This window comes from Lolium perenne, chromosome 7, assembly GCF_019359855.2.
Source record: "Lolium perenne isolate Kyuss_39 chromosome 7, Kyuss_2.0, whole genome shotgun sequence".
NCBI lineage: Eukaryota > Viridiplantae > Streptophyta > Magnoliopsida > Poales > Poaceae > Lolium > Lolium perenne.
Genome location: NC_067250.2, coordinates 292,151,144 through 292,164,947, shown reverse-complemented (window position 1 = coordinate 292,164,947; position 13,804 = coordinate 292,151,144). Strand labels below are relative to the sequence as shown.

At 48.7% G+C, this 13,804-nt stretch overlaps 1 protein-coding gene across 1 annotated transcript; it reads right to left on the bottom strand.

The window, feature by feature from the left end:
* Positions 1-371: 371 nt before the first annotated feature.
* On the bottom strand, positions 372-2,670 carry LOC127312255 (cytochrome P450 CYP72A616). The gene is made up of 4 exons (XM_051342804.2): positions 2,072-2,670; positions 1,737-1,981; positions 997-1,381; positions 372-913 (listed from the first exon to the last, which is right to left on the bottom strand). Exons 1-4 carry the CDS (start codon positions 2,600-2,602, stop codon positions 482-484), a joined length of 1,593 nt encoding a protein of 530 aa, XP_051198764.1. The 5' UTR covers positions 2,603-2,670; the 3' UTR covers positions 372-481.
* Positions 2,671-13,804: the final 11,134 nt, after the last annotated feature.

The window sequence follows — 13,804 nt, the reverse complement described above, 5'->3', positions numbered from 1 at the left end:
GGATTTTTTTGTAACATTCAACCAAATTTGATAGAAGTTCAAAAACATGATTTGTAAGGGAAAAATGATAAAAAATCCAAACTCTCTTTTTCGTAAGGGAAAGATTGATAAAAAAATCAAACTTCTAAAAAACCATTAAAAATCCCTATCATTTTTATCACTTGTGAAAGAGACATCGATGGTAGGTTATAACACCAAACGCTAGAGAAAAAGCTTCACTAGCGTTTTGCCACTGGCTAGTCGCTACTGATGGGATGATGGTCACCTACACATTTTCATCTAAGTGGTAAAACCGACAGAGTTGGCATTGTTTTACCCATCACATACGGCGTAGTGGTGGCACCGTAGAGATAGTTGTTCAAAGAGTAAACTTGGTTGAATCATGTTGGGCCTTTATTACCAAAAAAAAAGAGCAGAAAAGAAAATTTTATTACATGAGAAGGAAAGGCCGTATAGAACAATGTTTCTATGTTTCACGATACTACGAAGAGATCGCCTGGAGTTTAATTTGAGCACCATGCATGGGACGCAACATCAGCACAGTATGCGGTGCATGAGTATACTCCGGTGCGAGGTCAAACTCAAAGCGTTGAAGGATCATGCACAATGCCATCTTTGCCTCAAGCAAGGCGAAGTTCTGCCCGATGCAGATCCGTGGCCCCCAACTGAAAGGAAAAAATGCTCCCGGGTCCTTGGATGCCTTGGAGATCCCCTCCGCAAACCTATCGGGCCTGAATTGGTGCACGTCGTCTCCCCAGATATCCGCATCATGGTGGATGTACAACACGGGCATCTCAAAGATCACACCAGGTGGATACTTGATGCCTGCAATCTCAATCTCCTTATATGTTTGCCTGGTGAATGCAGAGACCGGTGGGTACAAACGGAGAACTTCATAAAGAATCATTGTCACCTGCACAACAAGATGGTAATAAGACATTGCACATCTAGATTTATGGCGTTGCAAGGAATCAAGCAGTTTCGGTGGGCGCTCACGGTTTTGAGTCGATTGAGACCCTCGTAGTCAATCTTATGTTTCCCAAATATGCGAAGAACCTCCTCCCGTGCACGGTCCTGCCACTCCGGGTGCATACTAAGCACAACCATTGTCCATGTGAGCAATGCCGATGTCGTCTCCATTCCTGCAAAATAGAACAGCTTGCACTCCTCTATGACCTCTTCGGTCGACATTCCTTTGACGGATTGGCCATTTGCATCTTTGTCTGACATGTTTGATTCGAGCAATAATCCCAGTAAGTCATCTTTCGTGCTTTCTCCTTCCTCAATAGCTTGCATCCTCTTGGCAATTAGATTCCGCAGAATAGACTCAATCTCGTTGTTAATTCGATGCATCCTTCGGTTATTTTTGGTAGGGAAGGACCTGGAAACAATGTTTTAGTCCCATTGTCAGTAGATGCAGAATGCGAAAACAAGGTTGTCAAGAGAAGAATATAATGTGCCTAGTAAACTAGATAAGGTCATGCACTCATGCAGACTGTTTGTCGAATGATATTATTGTCTCACATTGGATTCAGTATGTTCCGACACTCAAATTCTTGTACGAGCAATTTGATTCAACCAGAATGGGATTGTTAATCCGGCCTCAGCAATGGCAATTGTACCCTAATTATGATTACCAAAAGGACGTTCTTGCTCAACAACTAAGAAATTCTAGTGAAAAGGGTATTGCTGCATGATGCAAAGTATGTAAGTATAAGAAAAAAGCTGTAGCTCACATGTAACCGGGAATGAAAAACTTGTGAAGGGCTGCCATGAAGTGCACTATCTGCTCAGACTGCAGCTGAAAAATCCTTCTTCCCTGGAGATAAGAGCTGCCGAACGCGGTGCGTGAGATGACATCTCCGGTGAGGGTCTGGAGCTCGGAGCAGACGTCCACCTCCCACGAGCCATCGGGGCCAAGGGACTGCGTCCATCTGCCAACCAGCTCTTGGCAGCACGAAGCAAACGCGGGCAACATGAGCTGCAGAATCAAGCAAGAGCAAGTAAAAATGATCATGCCAGCACGTTCGTCGTGTCGTCAGTCACAACGGAGAAAGAAACAACAGTGCACCTTGAGCTTCTCGGCATGGAAGGCGGGGTTGAGGATCCGGCGGTGCTTGACCCACTTCTCGCCCTCGTAGGTGGCCACGCCGAGCGCGAGCAGCTTGCCCAGCACCGGGAACTTGACCTTCTGGACGTGGCCGAACTTGCTGGCCAGCACCTCCCTCACCAGCCTAGGGTCGGTGATGGTCACCTTGGGGACGGGGCCGAACCAGGACATGCACGGCGCGCCGTGCTCCCGGACGGCGCCGTGGAGGAAAGGCATGACGCGGGCGGCGATGTCGTGGCAGCGCGGCGGCAGGGGCGGCTTGGCCCACGCCTCCTTGTTCTGGCGGCCGAGCTCCATCGCGTCGCCGGTGAGGAAGCGGTACCGCGTGCCGCCGAGGCCCTGGCCGCGGAGAGCTCGCTCGAGCCGCCTCGGCCGCCGCCAGAATTGCTCCAGCAGCCGGGTGGCCGGCCACAGGAGCGCCAGGCCCAGGAGGCCGCAGGCCAGGTAGCTCCATGGTAGAGCTGGACCCGTCAGTAATTCTGCAGGATCCATTGATCCTTTCTTTCTCCTCGGATAAGCGGGGGCAACAAGAAAGCAGCGCGGACTGGTAATACGCTGGGCTCCGAGCTCTGGATATGTATACAAGTGTCATTAGGATAGTAAGTCTTCAGTGATTGTTTTTAAACTTATCGCAATGTCATGACGTGGCTACACAGTGCCCTTCTTGCCTGAAAGGGATATTTACCCAAAATAGAAAGTGGTCTACGAGTTGAAAGTGACAGCTAATAAAAATAGAAATCAGGACCGAAAGTGACAGATAACAGAAAGAGAAATGAGGACCGTACTTCCGCACATGCAGCGATGCACTTTTTTTTCGGGAGCCTGCGCATCAATACGCGATCACGAGAAAAACTGGTCCGTCGCTTTTTTCTTCCTCCAATTCATGGAGTTTGACTATAAAATGTTACATCCCAGGAGAATTTTCGTGCCTTCCTAGCATGCGAGAAACTGGAGTTTTACTAAGGGCGCGTTTGGTAGGCCGCATCTAAATTCATGCACCAGTTGGAAGAAGCCCCTGCGCGTCAAGACGGATCATGGACCATAAAAGTCACGTTGTTTGGTGGCATGCACAAAGTTTTTTTTTTGTCCCGTGGAGATTTGGGCTATGTCCGTTTGGTAGGTCGGTTTTCAGGCTTTGTAGAAGCCCAGAACGACGCCAGTACTGGTTGCAACCCATAATTCGGTTTTGCTTACCTCTTCCCTTCACTGGTGAGGTTACCAGCGATCAACAACACAAGCAAGAACACAATCATAGTTTCGGCAAACTTAGCACTGATCATTGACGACACAAGTTCACGACACACCAATTTGCAGACACGATAATAGTTCTGGACACGGCAGACATGATCATAGTTCAACACACTAGACACGAACAGCAACTAGACACGACGACATGGTACTAGGTTAGCTTCAGACATGATGCTCGGAGATGACACACCTAGTCGCATCGCCATGGTACGGGCACCTGCTCACCAACTTAGTGCAGGTGTGGTCGAAGATGACCACACTGTACTCCAAAGAGGACACCTTCCTGAAGGTGAGGAACTGGCCTACCTTGAGCTGATGGGCGATGGCGAATGTCGTCCATCCCTGGTCGATGAATGTGTCATTGCCTTCTCTCCTCGTAGTCATCATCCAGTTGCATCTAGTGTTGGTGGTGACGATGATGTTGGAAGGAATTTCTCTGAACCACTTGACGAAAGCTTTAGGGATCATGAGACGGCCGAAGGTGGGCTTGAAGATGATGCGGAGCAAGTGGTTTGGCCCTGCGTCCTCGTGGAAATGGCCGATCTTAGCCGGCCTTCCACGACGCTTCTTCGTCGGTCCCTCGCCGGGAACCTCAGCAGGTGACACAAGCATGATCTTCTCAGTCTGCCAGAAGAACACATGTCATTAGAGGTGTGCCTTCTCACAAGAAGTTCAGGTGAAAATGGACATTGATAACATTAGTAAGGCCTCATACATGTGCTCACACGGCAGGCATAGGGAGGGGCCACAAACTAAGTGTAGTGTGCAACGACTGTGGCACACATGACTAAGTTTGAGGCCACCACCTAGCCTTCCATTGTACCTTTGTTGAATCATTGGCCAACGCAAATGAGGCCTCATACATTTGGTCACATGGTAGGCAGAGGGACTGTCCCCAAATTAAGTCTAGTGTGCAACGAATATGGCACACACGACTAAGTTTGAAGGAAACACCTTGCCTTCCATTGTGACTTTGTTAAATCATTGGCTAGACAAACCAAAACGAGGCCTCATATGTAGGATCACACGGCAGGCAAAGGAATTGTCCGCAAACTAAGTCTAGTGTGCCCGTAATATGACACACATGACTAAGTTTGAGGGAAGCACCCTGCTTTCCGTTGTGCCATAGTTGAATCATTGGCCAATGCACTTAGACAAACCAAAAGGAGGTCTCATATATTGGATCACACGGCAGACAGAGGGACTGACCACAAACTAAGTCTAGTCTGCAACGAATAAGGCACACAAGACTAAGTTTGAGGGCAGCACCTTGCCTTCCTTTGTGCCATTGTTCCATCATTGGCCAATGCAGAATTGAGGAAGCAGAAACTTGCAAATCAAGGTACCATAGGCCTCATAATTGAGGACATATGGAGGAGATGTTTGACCAGAACCAATGGCATGGTCATGTTAAGTCATGCCATAGGTTCTGATCAATCATCACCCCATACTATGATCTTAGGTTATAATCGTTGGCCTAGTTGACTCAAGAAACAACACATGTAGCAGTTCAAATTGAGTACATTACGAGTGGTACTTAGGGTACACTACAAATTCTCCAGCAGTACATCTAGAACACATTCATCACTCATCACAAATAGCCCTGGTCCTCTTGAGCTTATCATTGATTGCAAAGTTCGTTTGGAGTAGATCGTATATGCCGTACTCTAGCTTTCTCTTCTGAGCCTCCAAAGCCTTTTTTCTGCCTCCCATTTCTGTTTCTTAGCCCTCATCACTTATGCTTGTGTTCTCTACAGATTCTTGAGCATAGCTACTTCATTCTTCAAGTCCTCCCACTCCTCTTGCGTCTGAACAAACTAGCACGACTCAGCTTAATCTTTCGCACAACATGCTAAACCCGAACACAAAAATACCTTCCCCTCTATGCATGCACAGTACAATCTTGCAGCTTCACCAATCCAACGCCCGGTCTATGAAGGATCTACGGCGATTGCAGATTAGAGTAAGAGATCTAAGCAAATCGAGACCGTGAGTAGGAAGAACTGGACAAGAACAGCAAGCAATGGCGAGGAACACCTAGCAAATATCAATCCAAACACTATCCTAATGGAAACCCTAGCAGATCTAATATGCATGTCGTCGCAAATGCCCGAGAATGGCATGTTCGGGCAGAACGAGTACTAAGGTGAGAAGGAGAGGTTGTTACCACCATTGTTCCGGCCGAGGACGAGCTCGAGGTCGCGAGCGAACTCAAGATGCCGATGAAGACTGCGGAGCATGTTGCGGCCAATGTCGCGATGCTGCTAGCCGACGTCTCCTCCTCCGGTACTGGTGCTCCTCCCTGCGACGGATTGGTCGGCGGGAGGGGAACCACCGGGCGATGTGACAGTTTGGGGAGGTTAGAGTGCGGTCACGAGTGAGAGGAAGGAGAGGGAGCGGTGAGGCTAATTCTGGTGCGTGTTCCCGAAGGGACGCGACGTCTCCGCCTCCCTTCCCCACGCGTGCAGCCTTCTAGCCGCAACGGGCCTCGCCCCGAAGAAAATGCCATTCCGGGCATTCCTCCAGGGCATATCCCAGGGGTGCTTTGAGACCCGGTTCATGCAAGAATGCAAGGGCCTGCAGGCATCCAAACGGGCCGAAATTTGTTGGGCCTATGCGAGCCAAGGTCGCGCCCTAAAATGTTACATCCTAGAAAAAAAAATCGTGCAGTTCCTGGAATGTAAGAAATTGGAGTTTGAATACAAAATGTTTCATCCCAGAAAAAAATCATGCAGTTCCTGGCATGTAAAAGAATTTGAGTTTGACTACAAATTGTTACATCCCAAAAAAAAAAATCTTGCAGTTCCTGGCATGTAAGAAATTGAAGTTGACTACAAAATGTTACATCCCGAAAAAAATTATGATGTATGTGATTCCAATTGAGGATGTAAAAAATAGCAGAGGTGGATGTAGAAAAAAGAAAGTAATGTACATCCAAATCTAGGAGGAACCCACTATTGTTACATCTAAAAACCTAGGGAGAAACACTAATCAAGATCTTGCATGTAGAAAAAGGTGGGGGGGGGGGATCATGCACAAGATCGATGCTCGCAGCAGATGAACGTGATCGACAGCGACCACAGGCGCCGGACCACCGACCACTGGCTTCGTGGGAGCTCAGGCTGGAGTACCCGGAGGATTTCCCCACAACGGCGATCCCACAAGATTTGCTAGATGAGTGGGTGCATGGATCCTACCCGGATGACCACCTTCGAGCTGGAGAAACCGGAAGTTGTCGAGGGTACTCCTCGCCAATGCCCTCCGATAGGGGCTTAGGGTTGATGGAATCCTGTAGGCTTACACGAGACATCGGTTCACAGACAAGCGGGGAGAGCGATTTACCCAGGTTCGGGGCCCTCGATGAGGTAAAACCCTTACGTCCTGCCTGTCTGTTCTTTGATTATGAAGATAATGGGTTACAATGGGGTGCCGAATAGTTCGGCTGAGATCTAGTCGAGATTGCTATGGCTAGGGTTACCTAGCTATAAGCTTTTCCTGGCTAAGGTTGCTAAGATTGTTCGTGTCCTTCGGCAGCCCCTCTCCTGGCCTTTATATAGGAGGCCAGGTCTCAAGAGGTCTAACCGAATACGACTAGATTTACAGTAGTTTAGATCCAATCTTTCCTTGTTTGTTTGCTTCCTTGTCTTGCCCGTCAAGGAATCTTCTGGTGCGCCGACCTAGTGGCCCATCTAGCCTTCGGGTGTCTTCATGGGCCTCCAGTTGGTCAATACAGGATAGGGCAACGTCGGTTACTTGAAGGGTAGTGCCCACGTCAGTAGCCCCCGAGTGTCTAGCCGAAGATAATTCGGGTAGAGACTAATGCATGATATTCTTCTCCTTCACTGTTCTTGTTCATCTTGATTCTGCTTCACCTTCTTTTATCGGGTGCGCGTCAGCGCTCCCGATGGGAGTAGCCCCCGAGTCTAGGTACGGATACTTGCAATCCGTGCGTAGACTCAAGTTGTACTACTCGAATACTTTCCTCTGCCGATTTTTTCGCAAGTCTTCATAGGTCATCCGATGAGTTTTTTTTTATGCAAAGGATAATGAGTAACGTGCCCAACTGTTGTTTGGTTACTGCCGATGGCAAAACACCGTTACCCTACACAGAATCAAGTCCCCGGGCATGATCCTGGAGTGCAAAAAACTTCTATCAGGTATACATCACGAGCTCCCGATGGGAGTAATAGCCCCCGAGTGTCTGGGTGCGAGCGCTTTGCAACCGAGTGCTGACTCAAACCTTCTTCCTTCGACTGCTCATTCTGTCGAGTCTTCATTTTATCGGGTGCGCGTCAGCGCTCCCAATGGGAGTAGCCCCCGAGTCTAGGTACGGATGTCTGCAGCCGGGCGTAGACTCAAATCCTTCATCCGATAACTCTTCTTTTTTCCTTCGAATGCTTCCAAATCATGACGTCATTGCTGTCGTGTAACTGCTGCAGGCTGATTTGACGGGTCCATCATGACGAGCTAGCCCTAGCCCTGCTCAATCAGTGTTTTAGGGCTTGACCACTATACGCGTAACGACCGAGGTGGCTCCTCGATTTTCGCGCAATCGTGGGCGTAGTGGGCCGTCAGTTCTTTCCCTTCCTCAAGCGCCACGTGCTTACTTTAACTTCTCCTTAAAATCTCCAAAGGGCAAAAAATTCTCAATCTTCTCCACGGTTCCCGCAGCATCTCCTCATTCTCCCTCTTCTTCCTTCTTTCGCCATTGTTGCGCCGCCGCCACAGTTTCAATCTTCCTCAGATCTCGCGATGGTGAAGAAGAAGAATACCGCCGCCGCTGCTAGCTCCACCAGCGGAGGTGCCGCTACCAAGTCCTCCTCTTCTTTTCCGAAGGGGAGCGCTCTGAGCGCCCCTCCCCCAGCTCCGGCGCCGCCAGCGCCGTCGGGCTCGATGGTCAAACCTGGGGACTGGGTAGCTTCAACCGTCACCAAGCGTGACGAAAAGAGGTCCCGAAGCTTAGGATTGATATCCTCCGACGCGGGAGATGTGATCCTTCCAGGTGCGATCTCTCGGCCTGATCCTCCTGCTGGATTTTCTGTGATGTTCTTATCTTTTCTTCATCGAGGCCTTTCGCTCCCCACTCATGGATTCCTCCTCCATCTCTTGTGGACGTATGAAATCCAATTATGGCAACTTACCCCCAACTCAATCCTCCATGTTGCTATGTTCATCACCCTTTGCGAGGCGTTTTTTGGGCATTGAACCTCATTTCGGGCTGTGGAAGAAGATCTTCTATGTGAAAAGATACAGCAGTAGTAATGGGTACTTTGTCACCGGAGGAGTAGGTTTTGTTGCTCGCTCAGAAGTTAATTACTTTAATTTCCCAATGAGAGAGTCCGTGCAAGGATGGAGGTTGAAATGGTTTTACGTTAAAGATTCCTCGTCACCCGAATGTCGACTCCCCTGCTATGCCGACGTTACTGAAGCCAAGCCCAAGGACTCTTGGAAGAACATCCTCTCAGCCGACGAAAGGGCCTCAGCCGAAGAATTGTTTGTCAAATTCCTTCGAATCAAAGAGGCTGACGGCCAAACTATGATTGGTACGGAGGTGGCAGCAGTTTTCCTGAAGCGCCGAATCCAGCCAGTCATGGCCAGAGTTCACCCGATGTGGTTGTACTCAGGTCCAAAGGATGAGACCAGGATTAATGCTGCCGATCTATCAGAAAAAGAGTTGCTTGATGAAGTTCGTCGTCTTACTTCCTTCAACCAGGAAGATTCGATTCCGCTGATCTCTTCTTATGCTCCCCTTGACGTTGATCATCCACCATCAGGGGTATTTTCCTTTCTTCACATCTCTATTATAGCTCCTTGCTTAGCCGACATGATTACCTTTGTTCTTACTTGTCATTTTTCTTTGCCAGATCCCTATGGCTTCTGAAAATACACGTGATTCACCGGATGATACTTCTGAGGGGAGAGGCTCCTCAATCCCCGTAGATTTTCACACCACCGATCAAACAAGTTCAGAGGATGAATATAATGGTCCGATGAATCTTGAAGTTGCCCACGCTGATCTTCCCTCCTCAGCCGATAACACTTGTATCGCAGATGGATCAGTGCGTAACATCGACACTGATCGTGATACTTTTGTTGATGCAGCTGCGGATGGGGCCAGAGCTTCTCCTGCGAAGAGATCAACCGGCGGCTTTGCCGATGAAGATGATCTCTTCGGCATGTAAGTAGTTCCTTTTTGAAAGTTATACTGTGCCTTTTTTACCTTTCATACTCCTGTTATAATCACAGTCGACTGTTTACTTTTGCAGTGACGAGGGCTTTATCGAGCCTCCTCCTAAAAAGGCCAAGTCTGATGCCGTTTCGCCGGTCGTGGTGGCTTCCGAAGCTTCAGCTCCTAAGGCTGCCCCCATGGCTCAAGCATCGACTGCGTCTTCCCTTTCCAAAGGGAAGGATATTTCTCCAACTGCTGCTACTGCGGCTCCTTTTTCTGTAAGTCCTCTTCTGATCTTAATACAGATTTCTTGGAGCGTGCCTTGTTTAATTGTTTTTCTTTCTCTCTTAAGGACCTGCGTGGCGTTATCTCTTCTCTGGAGGTTTTCGCCTCCCGATTCACTTCTCTAGAGGCTGACAAAGTTCGGCTGCAAGAGGAAGTCGAATCTTCCTCCTCAAAACTGGATGGCGTAGTCAAGATAGCTGCCGCGGCTCGCCAAGAGATTGATTCTCTGAAGGAGGAGCTGGCCAGACTGAAAGGGAAGCTGAAGGAGGAGGAAGCATCCAGGCTGGTGGCTGAGGCTCGAGCAGCCGAAAAGGATGAAGTCCTTCGTCAATCTTCTTTGGCCTTGCTTGGTAATCTCTAACATACTTTTGTCGAGTGACGCTCTTAAGGATTTAAACTTTTTGTCAATGACTGAATTTTTCCCTTCCTTTCTATTGCAGAGGCAGCAAACATTCCTGTCGATGCCCTGGAAAGAGTTCCAAATAACTCCCCAGCGAACGCTGTGTCAACGGTTCTCGCTTCTCACCAGCTTACACAAGAGCTTCTTGTGAAGGGGAAGGGTGCTCTGGCGCGGATGCACTCGATGATCTTCCCCAAGATCAAGCAAGAGAAGACCCTGGGACAACTGATCGATACCTTTGCGGTTGACACCAAGGAGGTCATCGAGGTATTCAAGCGTACATCGCGCACTTTTGGTGCTGTCCTTGCCTTCCAGCTTATGATGGGTTACGGCTTTAAGGGTGACATCGAGGAAATGACTAAGGGGCTTCCAAAAGGGCAAGACGGGCAGCCTGTTGATTTGAGCACCTTTAAGGCGTCTGCTCTTACTTGTGCCCGTCAGCTCCTTGAACTGGTTTCATCAAGGAAATCGTCGACTGGCCCTAGTTCATCGACTCAAACTCAGTTTCCTTGATTCTTGTAACAAACTTGTGCCTTGAGCTGATGCAAAACATTGCTCTGCCGCAAAACTCATGCTTTGTAATAAACTCCGTGCTAGCATTGTTGTTAGCACACTTTCGCTATGATATCACTTTCTTGCACTTCTCCCAATGGGAGTTATTTTGGACGTTCGGCTGTACCATATCCATCACTTCTTTATAACCAGTACTTTCTGCAGGTCTTCCCAGTACCTTCGTTTGCAGACGACTCGTCGGGTGCGCTTCCTGAAAGCGATCGGATCCAGCGCATGAAAGACCGGATGACACAAATGGAGAAGGATTTACGCAGCACTTATGCCTTAGCTGCCATCATCAATAAAAAGAGCGAGATTGCATCCGACGTGGAGCGATACATTCTTGGCGAGCTGCATAAGGCTACCGAAAGTTTAAACTGTAAGTTTCTTGATCCCTTTGCCTGCTTGCTAGCAACTTCTTGTCTGAGTCTTTTACTAATTCTTTTGGCAGTCATAGCGTTGAACCCTGCGGAAGAGAACAAGCGGATACACGAGCGGGTGCATGCTTTGACTCAGCTTTCCCTATCCGAAGAAATTTTCTGGCGGGAACACTCGAAGGCCTCGGCTGTCGTCAAATTTCAGGATCGAGTGCAACAGGTCCACCAGTTCTTCGACAAGTGCTACAAGGCCATGAGGGTAGTTTGGAAAACAATGTTTCCTCTGAATGCAGTTCCCCCTACCCTTTTGACTTTGATGTCTGAATTTGGAAGTGCCAAGAAGGTTCGGGAGCTAGTAAGATCTCAAGTCTTTGCAGGGGCCAAGTGCACGCTTACCCTTGTGCTTGCTTGTTATCCTTTAGCTTGCTTGCTGTCTATTGCCAACGCAACTGGTGATTTCGAGGAGCTGTACCCGAAGGTTTTAGCTCCTGCTCATGTAATTGTCGACAGGCTTGAGGAGATGTCAAAAGTACCTGAGGAAAAGGAAACTCCGCAAGGGTGATATAAAGGTGTAAAGTTACTTTTGTAAATTGTATTGGCTAATTCATCCGAGTGCTCGGATTTTTGGGCCAAACTTCTTATCTGGTTGGTACATGAATGTGTACTTTTACCATGCCGTTGGCAAATATTAAAAGGGGCGAAGCTTAATTGCCCGTTGGATGTATGAGTACTAGTTGGTTAGCAAATCATTATGAGTGATCAGCTCGTGTTGCAGGTTTTGCTAAACCTGTTGTATGCGCAACTTTGTTTTCAACCGTTTGTAAATTTCGACAGTCATTCCCGAATTTTTCGGGTGTAATGATTCTGCCGATGAGCCCGTTGTTCCTTTGATATTTCCATAAGTAAAATATCGAACGTGGGTTGTTGTTTATACGTATTTCCAAATTTTTGCTATTTACGGCACTCGTAGAGGCATCTATAGCGGAGGAAAAGGTGAACGTCCTTTAGCACTCGTAGAGGCTTTTTTGGAGCGCGATCTTCTGCCTTGTACTATGTTTACATAGTGATGGGGCTTAGAAGTTTGTCGTTACTAGGTACGGAAGGGGTTCTTCTCCTCCTCTGGCTTCTTCACTGCGTCAGTGATTGCTGCAGCGTTGCTGATTTCGTCAGGGGTTTGGGCGGTGATCGTTATCGTCTTGTTATCTCCTAAGCCTTCTGTGCCATCAGCTGCCGATCCCTTTGCTGCCGAGGCTCCTGCTGCGGAAGCTTCTGCTGCCGAAGCTTCTGCTGTCGAAGCTTTAAGGGTGAAAGCAGCTGAATTCTTCTTGGCGTCCCTGCCAACTTTTTCTTCCTTAATTTCTCGTATAGACAGCTTGGGCGGAGGGTCGACGATTTCTTGCTGTGACCCGAACTTTGCAGCAATCCTCTGAAAGTCGCGATCACAATTGTCCGAGCGTGAGAAACTTCCATAGATTGTGATGTTTGTCCCGTTGTTCCCAGGCATTTTCAGCTTGAGGTATGCATAATGCGGCACAGCCATGAACTTGGCATACGCTGGTCTCCCGAGTATAGCGTGATACTGTGACTCCCAGATCACCACTTCAAACTCGATCTTCTCCTTCCTGAAATTGTCGGCCCTGCCGAAGATGACATTCAGGTAGACTTTGCCAAGAGAGTGGCCCGGTGCGGTTGGAAGGATCCCGTGGAAGCAGGTGTCTGTTTCTTCCAACATGTTCATGGTGATCCCCATACTTCTAATTGTGTCGATAAAAATCAGGTTTAGCCCGCTTCCACCATCCATGAAAACTTTGCTCATCTTGAACCCCCCAATTTGTGCTTCGACTACCAAGGCGGCGTGCCCTGGCTTTGGTATGGTCATCGGGTGATCTGCTCGACTGAACGTAATGTTCTGAGAGGACCATTCGACGTACTCAGGGATGTTTGCCATGATGCTTTCTGCCAAGTTGATCTCTCGGGTGAGTTTCTTCATCTCTCTTTTCGAGACACCTGTCCTATGGATCATGCTCATCTACCCTCGTGGTGGTGGAAATGCCTCGTTGGGTTGATGAGGTTGAGCTTGCTGGACCTGATGTTGTGGTGGGGGTGGCGGTGGTGGTGGTAGCTGTTGCTGGCCTGCCTGCTGGATGAGTTTATGCATATCGATGAACTGCCGACAGTCCCTGAGCAGGTGGCTAGACTTTATTTTACCATCCTTGGAATCGGTATATGAATGCAGGTAGCATGGGGCGTTGATCTGCTCGGCGTAGGGCAGTTCGGGTGCTTTCTGTTGTCGTGGTTTATAGTTGCCACGGTTCCCAGAGCTGCCCCGATTACCGTCCTGCCGATCGTCTCGCCTGTCATCATACCGATCGCCCTGCCGATCAGAGTAGCCTGCGGCCAACAAGTTGTTGTCATCGTAATTGCGGTTCTTCCTTCTCTTGTTGCGATCCCTACGGCCACCCGAATCGTGTTTCGGCTGGTCATCTTCTTCGTCGTCGCTGCGTTGTCGTGGCCTTTGAACGTTATCTTCGCCATCGGCCCAGCTGTTGGCGATTTCCATTAACCTGGTTATGGTTTTCAGCTTTTTGCGTCCAAGTTCCTCTATGTAGCTTTCTCACTGAACGCCGTCGCTGAAAGCGTCGATTGCTCTGTCGACAGATACG